This window comes from Rhincodon typus, chromosome 2 (genome assembly GCF_021869965.1).
Source record: "Rhincodon typus isolate 14 chromosome 2, sRhiTyp1.1, whole genome shotgun sequence".
Classification (NCBI taxonomy): Eukaryota; Metazoa; Chordata; class Chondrichthyes; order Orectolobiformes; family Rhincodontidae; genus Rhincodon; species Rhincodon typus.
In genome coordinates this window covers 79,733,293-79,758,001 of record NC_063333.1, presented here as the reverse complement: position 1 = coordinate 79,758,001, position 24,709 = coordinate 79,733,293, and the positions used below count along the sequence as shown (strand labels likewise).

At 40.6% G+C, this 24,709-nt stretch overlaps 1 protein-coding gene across 1 annotated transcript in view; it reads left to right on the top strand.

The window, feature by feature from the left end:
* Positions 1–22,986: 22,986 nt before the first annotated feature.
* The window catches only part of LOC109925335 (interleukin-6-like), a 48,448-nt gene continuing 46,725 nt past the window's right edge, over positions 22,987–24,709 (top strand). The window contains exons 1-2 of the mRNA XM_020525284.2: positions 22,987–23,069; positions 23,171–23,337. Coding sequence (XP_020380873.2) covers positions 23,054–23,069; positions 23,171–23,337 — 183 coding nt within the window. The 5' untranslated portion in view covers positions 22,987–23,053. The remainder of the gene's footprint in view (positions 23,070–23,170; positions 23,338–24,709) is intronic.

The window sequence follows — 24,709 nt, the reverse complement described above, 5'->3', positions numbered from 1 at the left end:
TGGACATGTTACTCTGTGAAGCTATTTTTTGAGCAGACGCATCCCTTTTAACATAGCGAGGTTTTTATATATAATTTGTAACAATTTGTAAACAGCTACAATCCTACAAAGTCCCCCTCAGTTGTAGCACAGACATTATATGAAAAGTTACTGAACTCAAACTTTAACTCTGTTTCCCTCCACGGATAATGCCATAACCTGCTGATTACTGCCAGCATTTGGCCTGAATCTCCAAATATTTTCGTTGTATTCAACAGCACCATCAAGAGGCTTTGATTGGTATTTCAGCCTGATCATTATTAGTAATACGGGCATGCACCCAATAGCCTAGAAAATAATTTGCAGCGTACTGTATCAGCTTTGGTGTGATTAGACAGGTTGACAGCATCAAAATTATAGCAGCAAATATCAGACTAAAGGTTGGTGTGTTAAGAGTTTTTAAATGTTGTAAATTATTTGGTGGAAAAGTTTCTTTCTGTATTGATAGAGAAGAAAGTGGGGTTGGAATTGAGTTAAGTGGGAAATAAGTTGAGAAGGACACAGAGAAATGATGGGAATCCAAATGTCTGTGACGCAGGTAAGGGTGTCATGAGGCCAGGTGAGATGGTATTTTGTTGCAAAGTAGAATACTTGTGGATTGGGAGACAGGATTTTGGAATTTGGTGTTTGCAAAGAGCTAGGGGGGAAATATTGTGTGGTCCCTTTAAAAGATCATGTGTTTTGTCTGTGCTTAGAGATTTGAAATAAATGACTGTGAGCAGTAGCTTGAAAGTTTGCAAGCTGAATTGAAACATTTGGATCCAAAGGCCGTACAGTTAGCAGGCGAAGCAGCAGTTTTTACCAAGACAACAAGCTTTTTTCAATTTCGCCAATCAATTTGAACCAGGCACTTAGACACCAAAAACCAATTAAATTTAAATCTGATGGTTTTGACAACATAGAACCAATTCTATTGTAATAAATATTAATATGTCATCAAGAGTATAAAAGAAGGGGGCAATTGGAAAAAAACTCCAGAGTTAGCTGCCATCTACCAGAACTAATGGCCCTCAGCCCTCAAGAGAGAATCGTTGGGTCTCACAGCCTCCTCTATGTCTTAGAGAAAGCACCATATAAATAACAATAGTATCAATGGCACAACTAGTTAATATTCCTGACAGAAGAATCAACGGAGAAGATATTCCTGACAGAAGAATTGATGGAGAAGGCACAGAATATTCTGGAAGAAATGTAACCTAGCTGTAATTTTGAGAGACTAAATTGTATTTTTTTATATATAAGTGGGAGTTGTACTTATTGGAAGAGCAAAACATTAGAATCTTGCTTTTCTCGGGAAAAGTTAGTAGCTAGAATGGATTTTTCAGTTTGTTAATAGTTTAATTAATTTGTTCATTGTTAAAGTTAGATAAATAAATTGTTACTTGTTAATTTTAAAGTGCGTGTCAGAGATTTATTTTATTTCACCACTAGAAGTTGCTGAAAAGCAGGTTAAAACCAGTTTTCACAGCTCTTTTTACAGATTATAAGATGTGGTGCTCCTCTGTGGGTGTTTCAGTTTTAGTTCTCAGAGGAGGGGTCAACCTCCGTTGTATAGCAGGAAGAATGATAGAGTAGTGACGTGCATGGATTAGGAGAATTTATATAAAGGTACAAGTTCATGAAGGACAGGAGGGCAGTGAAATCTAAGAACAGAAGGCAACACAGGTTAATCTATCGATGATCATATCAGAAAATAGAAAAGATTGTTTTGATCCACCTACCCATTCCCAACCTCCCATCTCAAAGCAAACAAATATGTAAACAAACCAGGAATTGTTTGAGAGAGATAGTAGGAACTGCAGATGCAGGAGAATCCGAGACAACAAGGTGCAGGGCTGGATGAACACAGCAGGCCAAGCAGCATCATAGGAGCAGAGAAGCTGACGTTTCGGGCCTAGACCCTTCATCAGAAAAGGGGGAGGGGAAGGGGGTTTTGAAATAAATAGGGAGAGAGTGGGAGGCGGATAGAAGAGGGATAGAGGAGAGGATAGGTGGAGAGGAAACAAACAGGTCGAAGAGGCGGGGATGGAGCCAGTAAAGGTGAGTGTAGGTAGGGAGTTAGGAAGGGGATAGGTCAGTCCAGGGAGGACGGACAGGTCAAGGGGGCGGGATGAGGTTGGTCGGTAGGAGATGGAGGTGCGGCTTGAGGTGGGAGGAGGGGATAGGTGGGAGGAAGAACAGGTTAGGGAGGCAGGGACGAGCTGGACTGGTTTTGGGATGCGGTAGGGGGAGGGGAGATTTTGAAACTTGTGAAATCCACATTGATACCATTGGGCTGCAGGCCTGTCCGTCCTCCCTGGACTGACCTATCCCCTTCCTAACTCCCCACCTACACTCACCTTTACTGGCCCCATCCCCGCCTCTTCGACCTGTTTGTTTCCTCTCCACCTATCCTCTCCTCTATCCATCTTCTATCCGCCTCCCACTCTCTCCCTATTTATTTCAGAGCCCCCTTCCCCTCCCCCTTTTCTGATGAAGGGTCTAGGCCCGAAACGTCAGCCTCTCTGCTCCTATGATGCTGCTTGGCCTGCTGTGTTCATCCAGCCCTGCACCTTGTTGTTTCAATGCGGACTTCACAAGCTTCAAAATCTCCCCTCCCGCTACCACATCCCAAAACCAGCCCAGCTCGTCCCTGCCTCCCTAACCTGTTCTTCCTCCCACCTATCCCCTCCTCCCACCTCAAGCCCCCATCTCCTACCTACTAGCCTCATCCCGCCCCCTTGACTGTCCATCCTCCCTGGACTGACCTATCCCCTCCCTAACTCCCCACCTACACTCACCTTTACTGGCTCCACTCCCACCTCTTTGACCTGTCTGTCTCCTCTCCACCTATTTTCTCCTTTATCCATCTTCTATTCGCCTCCCCCTCTCTCCCTATTTATTTCAGAACCCCCTTTCCCTCCCCCATTTCCGATGAAGGGTCTAGGCCCGAAACGTCAGCTTTCCTGCTCCTCTGATGCTACTTGGCCTGCTGTGTTCATCCAGCTCTACACCTTGTTATCTCTGTAAAATTTTATTCTGGTAGGTAGGTGTCAGTATATGACATGGTAAAATTTATTCAATTGCTTACCTATTCTGATCATCCAGTTTGTGTAATGCTGCATAGAAAATGTTACCACATAGCTTGAACTGTATCAGATTAGCTAGTCTTTAGTCACAGATCAAAGTAGGTATTTGACATAACTAAAGTCTTCCAACATGTGAGGAATTTACACCCATGCAGAAAAACCTCAATGTACTTCGCTCTTTATCTAAGTGCACAATTACATTCCTCACAGGTAGTATTTATACCTCAGGCACATTTCACAGCTCATTAATCATTGAGGCCAGAAACATCTGCATACCAGATAATAGAAATACTTGTTCTTAGAAATGTATCAGTTCATTCAAATACACTGTGCCTGTTTTATCAGGTTAGTATCAAGAAATTTTAATTATCTTTCCAAGTAAGATATCTGCAAAATTTGAATGCTTTCATTTTGGAATGTTTTCAAAGCATAACACATTCAGTCACAATCAAAAGACTGGAACAATAAATAATTGTCATCCTAATGAGATTCTATAGATATTGTTTCCACATAATTGTAAATGAGCAATTATTTAGCCTGTCTCTAAAATTCAAACAACTGAAAACATTATATATTGTAAAGTTTTTGGGGGTTTACTTTGGTCAAAGCATGAAAACAAGTGCTGAATAGGCACAAAACAAAAATTGAAAGAACTGTGGATGCTGTAAATCAGAAACAAAAACAGCAATTTCTGTTTTTGTTAAATAAGCACTATGCTAATAAGAATGAACTGACTGAAAGATTAGTCTTGATATTGATCATAATTTGAAAATGCTCACAGTTTTAGCGTTCAGGGACTGATTTGTTTTGCTGGGGCTGTTTACACAGTTTGCATTCATCCAATTCTCCTGAAGGTGCGGAGTTAATTGGAAAAGAAGCCAACATGAAAAGATGATTCAAAACAGAGGCATGCTGATTCCCCACTGTCACACTGGAAATCCTGAAGATGCAAATGGAAGTGGGGTTGTCCTCTAACCACACTAGGGAACAAGGCCAAAGAGGCAGCTGATGTACCAAATGTTGAGAGGAGTATACCTCGCTTGTGACTGTCCACAATGTGTCTTCAGGGCCGCAGGAAATTAACTGTTTGGAAATGAGGATCAGGGTAGGATCCCTCTATTTTACAAACACACCTCGAAGTACTTCACAACTACCAGCATCAGAACCTGAATATACATCATACACAATCTAACTATACTATTGCATCCTTCACAGGCTATACTCATAACTGAGACATATCTCACAGCTCAACAACCACTGATGCCACACACAGACTCATATAACACACACACGTACACATAAACTCTACTCAAACGCAAATACGCATACATATGAAACACATGCACACATATATGTAGATACTGCATAGATATGCACAGACAAACCATACACACATATTCAGACACCAGACACCCTTGCAGACACACACACATACACACACAGAAAAAGAAGGCACATGTTAGAGGGCATTAGGGCTTTAAAGGAGGACGCACTGTATTTTGATTCTTTCAATATTATCTTCGCAGACTCCCAGGAGCAAGATTCTTTTCACTCAACATTCAGCAAATGCAGCAGCCAGGTCACCCAAACTTCATTGCTAAGGAAGAAGAGAAGGGGAACAAGGAAGAACACATAACATGTCAATATCACAAGAACCAGTTCAAAGACAGGCACCACATGTAACATTTAACCTTAGGGCATACTGCTAAGTGTTGTTGATTGAGGAAGTGAACATTGAAAACAGTGCATAGGGTGCCAATCAAGGGCAATGCTTTGCTCTTGGTGGTGCTGAGTTTCTTAAGTGTTGTTGGAGCTGCACTCATCCAAGCAAATGGAGAGTATGCTATCATACTCCTGACTTGTGCCTTGTAAAAGGTTACCAGGCTTTCGGGACACAGGAGCTGAGATATGTGATGTGGCATTCTAGTTTCCAACTTGCTCTCGTAACAACAGCACTTAAACGACAGATTCAGTTCAGCTTCTGGTCAATGGTAACCACCAAGTTGTTGATAGTGGCGGAATTCAGAAATATCATTGAATGTCAAAGGGAGATGGTTGGACTGATGAAGTGTGAGAGCGAAATAGTTATACTCATCCAATAGTGATTCAGACGCCTGGATGACAGAAGTTCAGATCCCATTAAATAAATCTGGAATAAACTGCTAGTATCAGTAATAGTGACATTGAAACTTGCAGATGTTTTTTTTTAAATCATTCATCCTGTTTTGGGGAAGGAAGTCTGTTGTCCTTTTCCAACCATTTTGCCCATAAGACTAAGATCCTGTGACCACAGGTATGGTCCCATTGCCAAGTTTGTGATGCTTCAATTTAGGTAACATGGATAATTTTAATTAGACGTTTTATATAATGATGCACATGACCATTGAAGATCTCAAAGTGTTTTAAAGCTAAGGACGTACTGTTGAAGTGCAATCATTGTTATAGGAAACACAGTTGAAAAATTTTATACAACAAATCTACGTAAACAGCAATGAGATAGTAGCCAAATAATCTATTTTTTTATGAAACAAAAACAGAAAATGCTGTAAGAACTCAGTAATTCTGGGAACATCTGTGGAGACAGATATAGAGTTAATGTTTTGAGTCTATTATAACTTTTCTTTGGAACTTCATAACAAATTTAAAATGTTACCTTTGCTTCTCTCTCTATAAATGCTGTCAGACTCACTGAGATTTTCCAGCACTGTTGTTTTTATTTCAAATCATCAACATCTATAGTACTTTGCTTTTATTAATCTATTTTTGTAATGTTGAGAAAGTATTGGCCAGAATCGTGGGTTTAATTCCTTTTTTTCTAATAGTTCTCTGGGATTCTGTACATCTGGCAGATCTGATACTTTATTTAAATAAAAACTGAAAGAACTGCAGATGCTGTAAATCAGGAACAAAAACAGAAGTTGCTGGAAAAGCTCAGCAGGTCTGGCAGCACCTGTGAAGAAAAAATCAGAATTAATGTTTCGGGTCCGGTGACCCTTCACAGAACATTTATGCACTGGAGTGTCCAATTCATTTTTTATGGTTAAACCCTGGAATTGGATTTAAACAAAACCTTTGTGAGTCAGAGATGAGACTGCAATCGGCTGAGTCAGAGCTGACACAAAGGAGGACTGTAAGTGCCTCATCAACTTCCTCCTTCAGTATCCTTGACAGCATCTGATCCATTCCCGGCAATTTGACCATTTTAAGTGGAGCCAACATTTCAATTATTGCTCTTTATTATTTCTTTAGCCATCAATATCTAAATAAACTCCTCTTTCAGTATGAAGTTAACAGAATTTTCTTCATTGGTAATGATAGATATTCATATATCATCCAGGAGGCTCTGGCTTAATTTATCCTACCTTTCCACCCTCATGGGAGCGTACCAAAACTATCCCTGTGCTATCTTGTTTTTAAAAGCAGTCTAACTGTTCCATTCCAGTTTTGTCAGCCTATCTTTCATTCAAATTTATCTAGAGCAGATCTTTCTCAATCCAGTAAAAATGTTTCCACTGCAATTACTTTTTTTTTCCCCTCTGGTTTAATCCTTATCCTTTTCCATAGCCAATCTAAACCTTTTGATACTGTGGTCACTACCTCCTAAGTGTTCCTCTAATGACTTGATATACTTGGCTCATTTCATGCACCATGAACACGTCCAGCAATGTCTCCTTCCTCATTGTTGTAGAAAGAAGCTGGATTAGAGAAATCTCCTGGAAAGAGCTTTGAGGGTTTTCCCTTTCACTGCTCTGTGCACTATTATTAACCAATCTATATCAGGCAAATTAAAGTCCTCCATTATAATTATTCAGCAGTATTTTGCTCTAATATGTAAATCTCCCCAGTATTCGCTCCTCTATATCTTTCCCACTGGATGGCATTTCAAAAACTATATCCAACACTTTAACGTACCTCTATTGTTTCTGAGCTTTAATACTTATTCTATGGGCACTGCATATATTTTCTTTTGTGAAATGTTGTGAAAATTGAGCTTATTAAGTATGTTTTCTCAATATATTATTTGTAATGAAGGTACATAATGTATTATTGTTATTATTTGGAAACTTAAGCTCTAACATGGTTGGAACAATGTATAGCTTTAGTTTGAGTTGTATTGCTGTATTGTGTGTTAAAAAAGATGTTTTAATTTTACTTTGAGTTCTATCATTGGGATCAGGTTGTCTGAAGCTTGTTTACATGGTTTTAGATGTGGCTATTAAGAAACTCTTGAGGTGAATAGTTCAGTGCTTTCTAAAACAAGACTAGAAGAGACAGAAAAAGTATTGGGCTCTTACCTGGCAACAAGGTGTTCTATGATACAGGGGGACAGAAACAGAATAATTTCCTTTTAGAGACTGTGAACTATTCAGATGTCCAGTGAGTGTGAATGTTTATTTCAGAGAGAAGAGACCTATAGCAGCATAAGTGAAGTGTAGCAGTCTCCAGCACAGTCAGGGCAGGAGATGAAAGTCCTGAGAAGCTCCAGAAACAAAGGCTGTGGAAGAAGAATTTAAGGAATGTATGTTAGGAAATAAGTGAGATGTATTAGCAGCTCTTTAGGGACTCATGAAGAGACATTGACTGAAGAAATTTTATGAATGTAGAGATTTACTGGAAAGAAACTAAGTACGGTTGTGCCATTCAAACAAGGATCTTTAATATGGAAACAGGATCACCGTTCTCTGGGATTGAGTGACTATGAGGTTATTGTTGCTGGAAAAGGGGTTAAATCTTTATTTCTGATATCTATAATAGCATTGTTTCAACTAGTGATGTTCTTGTATAGTGGAAACATAGTTTGCGTTTATTTATTTTTTTGAGTATAATAAACTTTAATGTTCTTTGGTATAATTGGCAGCTTCTTATAAATATGTTTAGTGGCTGCCCACCAACATTACCAAATTGCAAACTTAAAACTTATTGTCTGTCAAGCCATGTTTCACTCTGGGATCTGACTCATTTATCATTTGGAATTATTTAACACTGACTGCTTAAAAAAAAGTCAAAGGACAAATGGTAAATATTACTAGCACCACATTTCACATGGCAGCATATGGAACATATTGCATCCTCAGCTAAACATGAAGGAAAGTAGCATGGCAGAGAAAAATAGGTATAAATAAAAGAAATACCGATTCTGATTTGAACATGTACGAGGAGGGCAACAAGGAAATAATTACACAGTCTACTCAATATTGTCATCCGAATAAGTGTACTCTACTGGAGGACTCTAGTTCTGGCCTGACATGTATTAACTGTCTGTACACATGGGTCCAAAGCAAGATACTGCAGGTGCAGGAAATGTCAAATAAAAATTGGAAAGGCTGGAAACATTCAGCAAGTAATATTCTGATACTTCATGAGAAGAGTTGCCATCAACCAGAAATGTTAACTCTATTTCTCAACACAGATGCTGCCTGGCCCATAGTATTTCCAACATTTTCTATTTTTGCTCCGTATAGGAGTCAAAAGGAACATGCTTCATCACCAAAGAGTCAGCCTGGTACCATATGTTCTGGGTGGAAAGGAGGGGATATTAAGAAATCATGTAGGATGAAGGTATAATCACCGTTGTCAGGATACCAAGCCATATAATTTATTATCTACAGTTACAAAGAAGACCCAAATTAAGCAAAAGAATCCTTTTCTGTTGTAGCAGAAAATTTGCCTAGCATAGGATCATGCAGGTGCAAAAGTGAGCCCTCTGCATCAGAAAAAAAAACAATGCTTGCAAAGTCACCACACTTTCTTTCTGTTTCATAGTCTTCACTGAGACAGTGAGGTATTTCTGACAGCAAGAAAATAGTTCTCTAATGGTCTTCATGTTGCAACATGCAGAACAAATTGAGAGATGTTATTGATATTACCTGATGGAAGATGGAAGCAGGCCTGTGCATGAATGTTTAGGGTCACAGTGACCATCACAGCCACAATGGATGTTTTGATTCCCTGTTTCTTGGCTTTAATTATTATTTCAACACGTACTTGAACACTGTCACAGTCTCCCTGCAGAATTATAGTCACCTGATAAACTGTCACTTGGTAAAGGTAAAGTAGGAAATCCAATCCTTGTGCAGGCCTTTGTTGTATAAGCCCTCCTCTGTATAAAAACCAAAAGAACTGCGGATGCTGTAAATCAGGAACAAAAACAAAGTTGCTGGAAAAGCTCAGCAAGTCTGGCAGCATCTGTGGAGGAGAAAACAGAATTAACGTTTCGGGTCTGGAATGGTCACCGGACCCAAAACGTTAACTCTGTTTTCTCCTCCACAGATGCTGCCAGACTTGCTGAGCTTTTCCAGCAACTTTGTTTTTGTTGTTGTTGTTAAGCCCTCCTCTGCCCTGTTTTCCTTTCCTCTTTTTCAACATTTTGTGTAGCCCAGTTCTGCCCATTTTCTCCTTCTGCCACTCCTCCGCATTCTACATCTTCAAGGCAGACAAAACAGAGCAGGCACATTCCAATTTCTTTGGGAAACTAATCCTCTAATGGAGGCAGGACCTCCTAAAAATCATTTTCTGCATTTAGCTCTGTTAAACAGTAGCCAGATATATGATCAACAATCACCAGAACACACTCTAGTTACCAAAGAAGGCCAAATAAAGACATATTACCAGAGTTGGATTTCAGGGACCATGTGCAAAACTGGTAAGAGATGACCAGAGAAGGATTTAGGTCTGCCTTGTTCCAGGTTCTTGGCAGTCACTATGGGCTAAGAAGCAACCATTACCAAGAAAAAAAAGGAGTCTGAAGTGCTCCTCTGAGGTCACAGCATTCCTCAGGGCAGCTGCCATCTGCCATCTTGCCTACATTACCATTTCCAATGTACTTCCAAGTAGTTAAAGCTGCTTACAGCGCAGCTGGAAATTGGATTCCTGACAATGGGCAAGCTGTCCTCATGTTGTGTCAGCTGACAGCTGTCCAAAATGATTGAAGTTTGACCTTAGGCCAAATGTGGGGTGTATACTGATACATGACATCAGGTATGTGCTTGAAGATAGCTCATTACCAATTTTTTATCCATGGGATAGCTCTTATTGATTTTTTTCATGAGTGACATTGGTATGTATACAATTCACATGTTTTCTCTTGCCTCTTCAATCACTGGAGAATCGTAGACACAATATTGAGCCTATCGTATCTATCACTATCTGCTGTACTGCTTTTAAAATAGGGTCAGTTTGAGTTCAGCAGAAATGTGCAGCTGCCATTTATTTGGGCAATCTAGAATGAAATACATTTTCTTTACAATTACCTTGAAGGAAAATTAGTAAATGTCAGTAATCTAGCCACATACTGGTCATAGCCCTCAAAAGCAATAGCTGATTGCCTAACTTCTATGTGCCATCTCAGAAACCATGCTATTACATGCCTCCCTAGGCCTCCTTTTCCACCCTGCTAATTTCATGTCTTGCTTAATTTCAAACACCTGTATAAAAGGTAAAGTTTTGGGATTCTCCCAGTTGACAAAGGTTGCTGAATAATCCTGCAGTAATTCATAGGAGTTATGCCATAAACCACAAAGAATGCAAAGTTCCAGTAATATATAATCATCATTGGAATCCAGGATGATATTGCTATCGGGAAGATATTAAAATTTTATATGAGGCATCTCAGAGAGGGAATTTTATGTAGAAAGAAATTTAATTCTATCACTTTCTCTAATTGTCAATTTGAAATAATTTGCCCTGGTCTTTATGCCTATTGTGGAATGTAGGTTGTAAATATTAAAAGTGTAAAATTGTACTTAGGCACCTAAGAGTAGAATATGCTGTATTGAGCCAAATTGAATCTAATTACAGGTTCTGTAATTTTGAAAATTTTTGTGAAGTACCTTTAGAAGTTTTATGAATAAATTATAGTTTTGGGGGAATTAGGTCTTTTCCATGGCTAACATTCTGGATGTAGATTTTGGATGTGAAATGTGAAAATAAAATAAATTAGAATAAAACACAAGTTGGGGAAGAAATCATGAAGACTCAAACTTTGGAAGGGAAAGTAATTGGCTAGAATTAGAAGTAATGGCCTGTGACAAGAAATTTATACCACTTAAATAGCAAACTGTCCAAAGTTGGTGGACAATTTTACGCTGCTCTGCTATTAAATTCATAAAAACAGCATCTTGTCCATAATATTCTTGTGGGTTAATTGCTCATTAAATGTGCAATAGAAGGCTAAGTCTAGTAATTAAAAGAGATGTTTTAACAATGTGATAATTGTATATGTCTGTCAAACAATCTCTTTAGCTTAGCGATCAAACAGTTAGAAGAGTGGAATTTCATTCTCTGATTTATTGTTGGGGATTTTAAGAATGCTAAATTTGATTTTTCTTACTTTTCCTTTCCAAATTCTTAACTTTTCTCTTGATCCAATCTTTTTTTCCTTTTTTATTTCTCTTTCTGTACTTGGTTTTACACTGAATTCACCAATTCTATTCACAATCCGGTTCAGTTTCTCTTCTGAGATAGCAGGAAATGAAGAAGGGTCTAGGCCCGAAACATCAGCCTTCCTGCTCCTCTGATGCTGCTTGGCCTGCTGTGTTCATCCAGCTCTACACCTTGTTATCTCAGTTTCTCTTCTATTTATTTTTCAACATTTACAACTTATTGAGTAAGGAAATAGGTCTTGTCATTCACTGTGGTCCCAGCTACCCTGTGTCACACCGTTGTCAGCTCACACTTGCAGCAATACTTTCAAGAAAGGAAATAAAACTGAAGGGTATGCCGTATATATTGTGATGCCAACCATTACCAAATTGTAGTTATGATGTGGAGGTGCCGGTGTTGGACTGGGGTGGATAAAGTCAAAAATCACACCACACCAGGTTATAGCCCAAAAGGTTTATTTGAAATCACAAGCTTTCAAAGCACAGCTCCTTCGTCAAATGCAGTGAGAAGAGAGCACACAAACACAGAGTTTGTAGGCAGAGAAATGAAGGGCACAGAGATCAAACGATCATACAACTGGTGCGAGTGGAGTGGACAAACCTAAAATGGTTGACTGACTGCATCCTGTTGAATCTTTAATTGTTGTTGGAATAGTACTGCCACCATCCTTTTCATTGACTGGGTCTAAGAACCTACTTGATTTACCGTGGTAGAGAAAAACCACTAGTGAGTTTATAAAAGAAGAGTTTCATGTCTTAAACAAGATGTAGTTTATTGCATGATAGCAATCGTTTACTAGATACATTAGTAAGTTACACATAGTTACAAACCCAACGAGGAGACCTTTGGATATAAGTCTGTCCTCTTCATGATCCTAAACAGTTCTGCCTTTCCCATCACTCAATTCCTTATGATACCATCGGATTATTCCAATATTAAGCCTTTAAGAACAATTACCTTATTCAAATCCTCCTATTACCATCTACCTTTATGCTAAGTATGATGTCAGCCAATGTAATGTTTTCCCCACTTCTGATTCCCATTTATTTCAATTCTACCAGGGTTTCTTGATGCCACTCATGGAAATATGCCACCTTGAAGTCAAAATTAGTCATTCATACCCTGCCTCTGGAATGTCATTCTTTGGTTCATGTTGGCTGTAAGGTCTAGAATTGGGTGATCCGAGCAGAACCAAAGTAAACAATGAGCTGGTTATTGCTGAGTTAATGGCACTTGATAGCACTGTTAGAAACACCTTCCACGACTTTGTTCATGATTGAAAATAGATTGATGATACAATCATTATGTAGATTTATTTTATCTTTTTTTTGTGAGCAGGACATACCTGGATAACCTTCTAAATTATTGGGTAGACATTAGTGTTGTAGTTTTACTGGAAGAGCTTGGCTAGAGTCAGGACTAGCTTTGGAGCAGAAGTCCACAGCACAATAACTGAGATGTTTTCGGAGCTCACAACCTTGGCAGTATCCAGTCCACTCTACTGTTTCATGATACCCTATGAAATAATTCAAATTGGCTAAAGACTGGCATGAAGGGGATCTCAAGAGGAGGTGAAGATGGATCACCAACCTGGAAGACGATGGCTATGAATGCTTCAGCCATGTCTTTTTCAATCATGTACTGGCTCCACTTATGAATCAGGAAGGGAGATGTTGATGAAAACACTCCTTCAGATTAGGTGTTTATTTATCCACTACTATTCACAACTGGATGCAGCAGGACTGCAGATCTTTGTTTTGATCCTTCAATAGTTAAACTGTTTAGATCCGTCTATAGCATGCTGCTTCTGCTGTTTAATATACTTGTAGTCCTGTATTGTATAGAGACTAGATTGGAGGGCAGACATATTGTGAATACTGGCAGACAGCATCCCCATTTCAAGAGACTGATAATGTCAGACTGTATTGCCCCTTGCTCGTTCTTCTGCACACTTCATCTAACCAGGCTTAGTCCCTTTGGGTGAGGGGGGCTGGTGGCTCAGGTGGCTTGATGGATGGAATGGATCACAGTGGTGTCAGCAGCACAGGGGTTGATTCCTTTTCTGACTGAGATGAATTTGGGACCTGAATCTTTGTCGTACCCATGGTAAAGATTGTAAAATTGAGGGTTGGACCTTCTTTCAGGAAGAGAATTAAGAAGTCTTTACAACATACATCTTATAACTGTACCATTCAGGTATGCAGGGTCCTGGATTTATAAAATTGAGATTGTTAAGGAATTGAACCAGGAAAATGTGGAGTGATTAGTCCCTCTGTAAAGTGGAGAGTGGAAATTAGCTTGAGATCATCTGCAGGTGGTGGGGGAAGGAACAGTGAAGGTAAGAGGAAGAGTTAATAAACAAAAATCGGTTTTAAAATATAGAATGGAATAGTTTTTATTGTTATATATTTATTAGCCCACAAAAAACCATAAATATCAGGAAGTGCTGGGGTGGACATTTAAATCCAGCAAGAGGGAAACAGGTTGCAAACCCGTTTAACCATATGGAGTTGTCTTAGTTTATAAGATCCTCACTGAAAAATCATTTGGCAAATCTTTATTCACTCGTTTAGAATAAACCTACTGTGGATCTCGTGTTGTTTTTCCTTGTTTGTTAAATGATTCCACAAGCTTTCGTTTTAACTTCCACAATTTTCTCCGCGGATTCACGCCAGTCCTTCAATAAACCCACAATTTAAAAGGGAAATGAAAATCTCTTCTTCAAAGTTACATCGCCAGACGCTTCAAGAACAGCAAATGTTCCCCTCGCACAATCGGAGAACGTGATAATGTTAGGAGTAGAGGAAGGAGAAACAGACATATTCAAAACAGATGAAGTGTACTCATTGCCCTGTTCACGGTTCGGAGCTGGGTACAAACAGAAGGCGCTGGTTAAACGTATGAGGTTTGGTAGCATCTGTAGATGTAGGCTCTGTCTCTGTATCCACAGATGATACCAGACCTGCTGAGTTTCTCCAGCACTTCTGTTTGTATTTCAGATTTCCAGCATCCACAGCTCTTTGTTTTTGTTAAAGATTCTCAAGCACCATTCAGGGAAGGATGGCGGTCCCTGGGTGGTATGATTCCTGCCAGTGTGCGAGACCGCCTCGCCTGACTTGCTGGACGTTACTCAGTCACTTCCCAAAGCCGTCTCTTCCATCACTCAACACTTTCTGAAAGACGTCAAGACGCAAAGCGACTGCCCTCGGCTAACTGTTACACACTTCCTCAGGTTTGTTTTGTAGAAAATCCAACAAGTGCAAATCCGGGCAGGTCGTGAATTAAAACGAAACAAAACAAAATGTCCCGCAAGCTTCCTATGTGCATTTACTTGTGCTGATTTTGGGAGAAGACTTAAGGAAAGGATTGTTTTAGGCCTGAGGTTATGTGAGTTCGTGCGGACTGTTACAAATACTGAGTAACAAAGTTATCCGCAGCGGGAACGCCTTGAAAATACGGCACGCAGAACGATAGACGTGTGTGTGTGGTTCGCAGATCATCAAAACTAGCGTTATTTGGTATCAACACCAGCTATGTTATATACTGTGGATGTGAAGACATTTTGAAAATTTATCTCCATTATAATCATATTGCCATTTCTAGGTCAGTTGAATCTCCTAAACACTTCAACACCTTGTAATTGGAGAACCTTAATACATATAAAATTTACATCAGGATCTAAATTAAATTTGCAATCAGACAATAAAGTGCACTTATATTGTAACTTTCGTCATCTTCGCATATCCCAAAGAGGTCCACAACTAACAAAATACGTTTTGAAGTGTTGTCACTGTTGGGATGTAGGAAAATGTATCTAATATACGCACAGCAAGATGCCACAAATGATCAATTTAGAGGTGTGGGTTGAGAAGTAGATATTAACTAGAATAACAAAACCTCCCTAGCTTTTCTTCAAATAAGACTATTTTACTTCTAGCTGCTAGAGCAGATAGTGGCTCAGTTAATGTCTCATCTGAAACAGCAGAGTGGCCCACATTCCCTCAGTCCTCCACTGAGTGTCAGGATAAAGTACATGCCTGTGTCTGTGAATTGGGGACTGAATCAATGACCATCCCAGTTGCAGGTTAGAGTATACTCTTCTAATTGAGCAATCCCATGGGATTGAGGATGATTTAAATACTGCTGGTGAGCCACTAAGACAAGGTTGACATCATCTGCCAGTGTCTAGTATTTCTACACCCTCAAGCACCAAGTATGAGATCATTTTGGAGAGGAAAGACATTGCTGGTTCCACACCAGTAGTGCACATTTGTAAAATGAATCTTTTGTATGCTGCAGCATACAACCAGTGCAAGTCAAGGTTCAAAGAGATCATTCTGACTAGGTACAGTTCATATCTCTTTAATGTTCATACTTAATGCCAGTAAGGAGCCAAAGGAACAATCATCTATCTCTTAGTTTTAAAGAGTAACTAACATAATCCCAGTGAGCAGGACTTTTGGTTTATGGATTTGCATCCTTGTCATTAAGTGCCTTAGATTTTTTTTACTGTAGTATGACAGCTTCTTAGCAACTTATGTCTTGTTTGAATTCACTTACTTTTTGAGTGTCAAGTAAATTGAGAACTACTTAAACTCGTAAAATGTAGAAGGATGTAAATAAAAGCAAATGACTCAATATGATTGTATTTTCTGGCAGCTCATAAAAAGACACATCGGTCTCCAAGGGTTTTTCTTTACTGAGCATAACATAGCCATAGCAAGCATTGTTACTACCCTTGTGGTTTGCCAAACCAGAACAATATACTCAGAAGATTTTGCTGCCAATCCACATATTTGAGGAAACACTTACTTTATTCACAAGGCAATGTTTATAGTGCAGGGCAAGAAAATATGTCACTGTGGTATTTACCTGGCTTGCCTTGATGCTGAATGGATTGTTACAAGATTCACTGAAGGATTTTTTTTATTGTTTCAGGGGAATCTTAGTTGAGGCAAAAGAAAACTTGAAAATAAAATTAGAAAATGGTGCAAACACTGAGCAGCTCGAGCAGAGCAATTAATTTGTGCTTTACATGTTCACACGCAGCACCATGTTCTTTGTAGACAAAAGGAATTTGCCTATACATTTCCTCTCTTCCATTAAGAAAGGTTTATGGAGATTGTCATGCCTACTGTAAGGCAATGACCTGACCACTTAGAGTTTACCTGCCAAGTTTGGACTTAATCAGCTAAGACTGACAGGCAACAGTTACTTCTACATCTCCATGCCAACCATGGTCTATCTGATCAGTATCCTGTTTTATTGCAGCATATATTGACACTTCCTTTCTAAGTTTGGTTTCTTGTGTCCCTGTCCCAATGAGTGCAAGACAAAAACCTTCAATTTTTGACTTTGTATTTCTGTTTTAGCACTATTAAAGAAATAGGAACTGCTACTTTTCCAATGTAACGCCTATGATTCAAATGCCCAAGAATTAAGAGCAATAACTTCAAAGATAATTTTCATTCAAAGGTTTAGGCAAAACAAAGTTTAAAATCAACTTGTCATTTTTATAAGGTGGTAGTAACTGGAATGGGATAGGAAAGTAAATAAAGTAGATAGCAAATGGATTTAATGTTAGTGTCTAGGAGGAGTATCACTCATTCAGCACATATTGGGAACTTGGATACTACATCCTCTGGACCCCCTCCAAGGCCTTCCTTAGAAAGGGGGTCCAAAACTGCTCATAATATTCCAAATGTGATCTGAACAGACCCTTATGCAGCCTCATCTGTACATCCTGGCTCTTGTATTCTAGCTCTCTCAAAATGAATGCTAACATTGCACTTGCCTTCCTAACTGCATGTTAACTTGAAGAGAATCCTGAACTCCTAAGATCTTTGTGCTTCAGATTTTAAAGCCTTTCCTCATTTTGATTATAGTCTGTGTATGTATTCTTCCTATGAAAGTGTATAACGTCACACGCCGGGGATGAAAGACTTGTCACATGAGGAGCGGTTGAAGTCTCTGGGTCTGTACTCAATGGAGTTTAGAAAGATGAGAGGAAATCTTATTGAAACTTGTAGAATACTTTGAGGTCTGGACAGAATGGATGTGGACAAGATGTTTCCACTAGTAGGGAAGACTAGGACCAGAGGACACAGCCTCAAAGTGAAGGGATGACCATTTGGAAGTGAAATGAGGAGGAATTTCTTCAGCCAGGTTGTGAATCTGTGGAACTCCATTGCTGCAGAAGGTTGTAGAGGCCAAATCAGTGAGTTTCTTTTAAGACAGAGATAAATAGATTCTTGATCAGCAAGGGGATCAGGGAAGAAGGCAGTAAAATGGAGTTGAGAAACATGTCAACCATGATCAAATATGTGGAGTAGACTTGATGGGCTGAATGGTCTAATTCTGCTCCTATAGCTTATGGTGTAAGGATGCTGCAAGGAAAGGAAAGAACAAATGGGAAGATCTGTGATAGAGTAGAAGGCAAGAAAGATGAAAGGATAAAAGATATGATGATGCAAAGCAAATGGAGATAATAATAGAACAAGAGGTAAAAGCAACAAAAGAATCAGGTAAAGGAAGTGTAAATGGGAATAGCACTTCTAATTGGTACTGTCCAAAATAGTGGATAAGGTCAGAAATCACACAACACCAAGTTATAGTCCAACAGGTTTATTTGAAAACACAAACTTTTGGAGTCTTACTCTTTCTTCAGGTGTTAGTGAGAGAGATAATATCAGACATGGAATTTATAAGTAAAAGATGAAAAATTCATACCATTGCTGCGGATGTACTAAACAAACCTAAGATGCTATTAAATCTTCAATCAGTAAGAAATTTTTAATCGATTAATATGTATATGTAAATCCCCAAATTCCTTTCAAGTCCCTGTCCTGTGAGAACTAAATGTTTAATCAGTGTAAAGAGGTGACATTTTAGGTCAGACAATGCATGTTAGGTATGAGGTCTTTTTTAGAATCTGTTTGTGTTTTGGTTTGGAGTCAGACTGGTTTTATTTCTAAAGTAGCAATTTATAAAACGCTACATTGAGTGACTGTCCATAAATTGTGTGCTTTTTGAACAAAATAAAATGTATCTGCAAATACAAATTCACTCCATAGATTCACGTGTGTGTGTGTGCAATAGTGTGTGTGTGCATGTGTGTGTGAGAGTGACACAGTGTGTGTCTGAGAGAGGATCTGTGTGAGACTATGTAGTGTGTGTGTGCGTATTTGTGTGAGGGAGTGTGTGTGTATGTATGCGTGTGTGTGAGTGTGTGCATGAGAATGTATAGTGGGGTGGGTCACTTGTAGTGTGACACAAACCCAGGATTCTGTTTGAGGCCGTCCTCATGGGTACCGAACTTAGCTATCAGCTTGGTGACACGGCATTGTTGTGTATCCCAAAGTCTGCCTTGAAGGACGTTTATTGGAAAATCCAAGGCTGAATGTCCTTGATCACTGTTCCCCCACTGGGAGGGAACATCCCTGTCTGGTGATTTTTGTGCAGTGTCCATTCATCCGTTGCCGTAGCATCTGTATCCGTGTCTGTACCTGATACTACCTCTCTCACTAACACCTGAAGAACAGAGTAAGACTCCAAAAACTTGTGTTTTCAAATAAACCTGTTGGGATATATCCTGGTGCTGTGTGATTTCTGACCTTGTCCACACCAGTCCCACACCAGCACCTCCACATCAAAGTAGTGGAGGCAGAGCACGTAATCTGAAATTGTTGAATTCAAGTTGAATCTAGGAAGTTGCAAAGTGTTTAATCGAAGATTAGGTGCTGTTGATCAAGCTTACACTGAACCTCACTGGAACACTGCAAGAGATCAAGAGTACGGAGGTCAAAGTACAACTTCAAGTGAATAAAAATGATGAGTGGTCTTACGGTCAAGATGCATTCGGTCTTTCCAATGGAGAGGAGAGACTGTATTTTTAGTGGTGAATATGATAGGCTAAATTTAAAGAAGTACAAGAGAAGAATGTTCATGGTCTTGAATAGACAGAGGGGAGCATGTAAAATAGCAGGTGGTGATTCTCCAGGATATACAAGGAACAGCGTCATAAGAAGGGGTGAGGTTGTTTGAGTGATTAATTGTGGTGGAGGGAATGGTTCCTGCACAGCACTGAAAGAGAAAGGGAGGGGATGAAAGGATATTTATGGTGGTAGCATTAAGTTGGAAGTGGTGGAACTGGTGGTGTGTGATCTATTGAATGTGGACATGGGAGGAGAGTGGAGGCTGAGGGAAGGGATAATTGTGATTCTGGATTATTTTCCAGGGTAGGGGGAGTCCAAAACTAGAGGGCATAGGTATAAGATGAGAGGGGAAAGATTTAGAAAGGACCTAAGGGGTAATTGTTTTCTCACAGAGGGTGGTGCTTGGCTGGAACGAGCTGTCAGAGGGGGTGGTGGAGGTGGGTACAAATGCTGGCCAATAGGACTAGGTCAAATTAGGATGCATGGACATGAGTGGACTGAATGATCTGTTTCCATGCTGTATGACTTTATGACTCTATAAAAGCCAAAAATATTGGATACATTTGTCAGGTCTTGTATATCTGTGGACAAACAGGCGGCATTGTTGTTTTACAAATTGTTTGCTTTCCTCTTTACAGATATTGCCAAACCCAAATAGCTTTTCCATCAGTTTTTCATTTTTTAAATTTAGATTTCCAGCATCTGCAGCATTTTGCTTTTGTATTGGGAGGACTGATATGAAAGGTGATACCATCCAAACAAATTTAACAGAAAATAGGAGGATGGAATTAAGTTTTTGCAAGGGACAACATGAAAGGAAATGTAGTCAAGTTGCTGCGGAAGTCAATGGGCTTACAATGCATATTGGCCAACAATTGAACCCAGAAATAGAAACCAGAAAAGCTGAGAGAGGCAAGAGTTAGAGATTGATTGATTTATTGTCACATGTACCAAAATACAGTGAAAAGCTTTGTTTACAAGTGATACAGGCAGATCACAGCAAACAAAGGATGTAGAGATCAAAAAGACTTAGAGGCATACAAGTTACATTGCAGGTTAAATTATTTGAGGCTAGAGTCCATTCAACAGTCTGATAATGGCTGGAAAGAAGCTGTACCTGAACCAGCATGTGCATGTGTTCAGGCTTATGTATTTTCTGCCTGATGGAAGAGGTTGTAGAAGGTCATTACCAGGGTGTGACAAGTCTTTGATGATGTTGGCCATCCTTCCGCGGCAGCGAGCTGTGTAAATAGAGTCCATGGATCTGAAGAAGGGCCTAGGCCCGAAACGTCAGCCTTCCTGCTCCTCTGATGCTGATTGGCCTGCTGTGTTCATCCTGCTCTACACCCTGTTATCTCAGATTCTCCAGCATCTGCAGTTCCTACCATCCATGGATGGAACGTTGGCTTCTGTGATGGTCTGGGCTGTGCACACCACTTTCTGTAATGTCTTATGGTCCTGGGCAGAGCAGTTGTCATACCAGGCTGTTATGCACCCAGACAGTATGCTCTCTCTGGTGCATCTGTAGAAGTTGGTGAGGGACTTTATGGACATGCCAAATTTCCTGAGCTGCCTGAGGAAGAAGAGATGATGTAGTGCCTTCTTGACTGTCGCATTTATGTGGGAAGTCCAGGACAGGTTGTCGGTTATCGTCACTCCGAGAAACTTGATGCTCTTCACTCGCTCAACTCAGTTCTGTTGATATAGATGGGGGCATGTTCTCCTTTCTTTCCAAAGTCAATGATCAGTTCTTTAGTTTTGGCCAGGTTCTGAGACAGATTGTTTTCATTGCACCACGTCACCAAGCCCACTAGGCCTTTTCTGTAGTTTGACTCATCCTTGTTAGATGGATTATGTGAACGTGACAAAATGGATGAACAATGAAAGGGAAATTGACGATTATCCGATTCGGTGGGCAATAACATTAAAATAATCATATGTGTACGGAAAATATATGAGAGGGATGGGGCCTAAATAAAAATCCCGTTCGTCCAAGCAAACGGCAGGTGCAGCTCAGACTCTTACTGGTTCCTAAAGCAAAACGTTTTATCTCACAGGAAGTGAGTGCAGTTCAAACGATAAAATTGTTCAATGTCAGAACAAGTTCAGTCAGGCAGAACAGGGCAGTGATTGTTGGAACTTGGTTTTATTTACACTAACTAAACAGAAGAATATTGTTGACTTACCCGAGATTCGCCAGCCATTGCTTTGTCTGATGCTGTATTGTTTGTTTCGCAATTATCCTTGGTTGACCCTGAATCACAGCTTGAACAACAGTGCATGTTTTCCTCAAGTTATGGGATGGCTAAAGGGTAGAATATGGTTGACTCTTAACTACCTTCGGAGCAATTAGGGTTGGGTAAAAAATGCTGGCCTAGCTAGTGATGCCCACATCCCGTGAATGAATAAAACAAAGCTTCTTACTCATGATCAAATTGAGCTCGGGACAGAATTACGTCAAGTTTCTTCTGTTCCTACAATAACTGAGGATTATTTCCTATCTTCACTATATTAATGCCCTGATAAATATAAGAACAGAGAGCACGTTTATGGTTTGATTGTAATTACGGAATGGATACAATCATCTGGGATACAAATAGAAAAGCACACGTATAATTTCATTATAAATAGCAAATAGAAAACCTTCTTGCTTGTTAACTTCCTCGACTTCAAATCACCACTTGTATGTACCCCATTGTGAAACTTCAGTTTTGCTTCTCATCCCCCTTTCTGCGTGAGATTATTATTTGATGCCAATGAGTTCTCAAAAAGTACTTGTTCGATTGGTCTCAGTTCACGCTCAGAAGAGCACACTGTGCAGACTTCATGTCCTCTGCAAAAGATCTATGATCTGTTCAGTATTCGATTGTTCTTTCTCTATATTCAGTGAAGCAATTAAAACATAACATCATTTAGCCACAAATAGATGCAAAGTGGACAGGTTAAGAAATGAAGAACGAGGCTGTATATGATACGAGCAATGCAATAGCAAGATAATCACAGTATGCAGCATTTTAGCACTGGTAACGAAATGTTTACAGTTTTTCGAAGATATCACTGGGTTTTAACTGCGCAAGTATAATTCACATTACTATCAATAAAGTTGCAGTAACAAAGCTGAAGATCTAAGTTTAGACTGAGGCTCATTGGGTTACACAACAGACATGAAACGAATACAGTTAGCAGTTTTGTTTCATATTGCAAATGAGATTCGTTGGAGGATAACAACCAAGTGATCAGTGATCTTTCAATTACTTTCAGGGATTTTTAAATTTTGTTTAAACAACATTATTTTGAATTTACAATGTAGCTCTGTAGTGATAATTTAACTCCGTCGATTTTTTTAAAAAGCCTGCCAGTTCGCATTATGTACAGTAATTCATGTATCACCGTAATCTTGGGAATTCAGGTGATGTTTTCTCTAATCCTGACACATACATGGTCACTTCTGTACACCTTTAGGGTACAGAAACGGTGAGTAATTGATCCTGTGACGTGTACATGTGAAAGGAAATTACAAATCGAATCTTCCCCAAAAGTGGCGATTAATAAATAGCGGTGAAACTGGATCACTACTACAATAGATTTTAGACCAAGAGGTTGCTAAACACCGGAGAAGAAAAATTTAACATGAGACCTGCCCAATGTTAGTGAGGATTGCAGCCTGTTACCTCCTCATTGTCACCTTTCAGAGAGAGTTTGGGGAAGTTCGTTTCTCATGACGTTCTGTCTCTTTTTTTCCTGCAGATTTCTGCCAACTTTTCCTGGTGCTGTTTGCAGGGGTCGCTGCTTTCCCTGTAACGGAGCTATTAGGAGGGGAGGTGGGCTTGCCTGTCGCAGCCCTGTCCTGTTCAACCTGTGTCCCTCTGGCAATGGAAATCCGGAATACATCGGCTGAGCTCCGGAACACTCAGGTTAGTTAGTGGCTGGAGACCAGAGAGTGGCGTCTGTGCCTTGGGAAAGTAGTGGTTGCAGAGCCGGAACTGAAACGTGGGGACAACAAGGTGCAGGGCTGGATGAACACAGCAGGCCAAACAGCATCATAGGAGCAGAGAGGCTGACGTTTCGGGCCTGGACCCTTCATCAGAAAAGGGGGAGGGGAAGGAGGTTTTGAAATAAACAGGGAGAGAGTGGGAGGCGGATAGAAGAGGGATAGAGGAGAGGATAGGTGGAGAGGAAACAGACAGGTCGAAGAGGTGGGGATGGAGCCAGTAAAGGTGAGTGTAGGTGGGGAGTTAGGGAGGGGATAGGTCAGTCCAGGGAGGACGGACAGGTCAAGGGGGCGGGATGAGGTTGGTCGGTAGGAGATGGAGGTGCGGCTTGAGGTGGGAGGAGGGGATAGGTGGGAGGAAGAACAGGTTAGGGAGGCAGGGACGAGGTGGACTGGTTTTGGGATGCGGTAGGGGGAGGGGAGATTTTGAAACTTGTGAAATCTCAGTTGTCCTCGTTTTTCAAGGACCGTAACTTCCCCTCCTCGGTGGTCGAGAACGCCCTCAACCGTGTCTCCCACATCTCCCGCACCTCATCCCTCACACCCCGTCCACGCAATAATAACCAAAAAAGAATCCCCCTCGTCCTCACGTACCACCCCACCAACCTCCGGATCCAACGCATCATCCTCCGACACTTCCGCCATTTGCAATCCGACCCCACCACCAAAGACATCTTTCCCTCCCCACCCTTATCTGCTTTCCGGAGGGACAACTCTCTCCGTGACTCCCTTGTCCGCTCCACACTCCCCTCCAGCTCCACCACACCCGGCACTTTTCCCTGCAACCGCAGGAAGTGCTACACCTGCCCCCATACCTCCTCCCTCACCCCCATCCCAGGCCCCAAGAAGACTTTCCACATCAAGCAGATGTTCACCTGCACATCTGCCAATGTGGTATACTGCATCCGCTGTACCCGGTGTGGCTTCCTCTACATCGGGGAAACCAAGCGGAGACTCGGGGACCGCTTTGCAGAACACCTACGCTCGGTTCGCAACAAACAACTGCACCTCCCAGTCGCGAACCATTTCAACTCCCCCTCCCATTCCTCAGACGACATGTCCATCCTGGGCCTCCTGCAGTGCCACAACGATGCCACCCGAAGGTTGCAGGAACAGCAACTCATATTCCGCTTGGGAACCCTGCAGCCCAATGGTATCAATGTGGATTTCACAAGTTTCAAAATCTCCCCTCCCCCCACCGCATCCCAAAACCAGTCCAACTCGTCCCTGCCTCCCTAACCTGTTCTTCCTCCCACCTATCCCCTCCTCCCACCCCAAGCCGCACCTCCATCTCC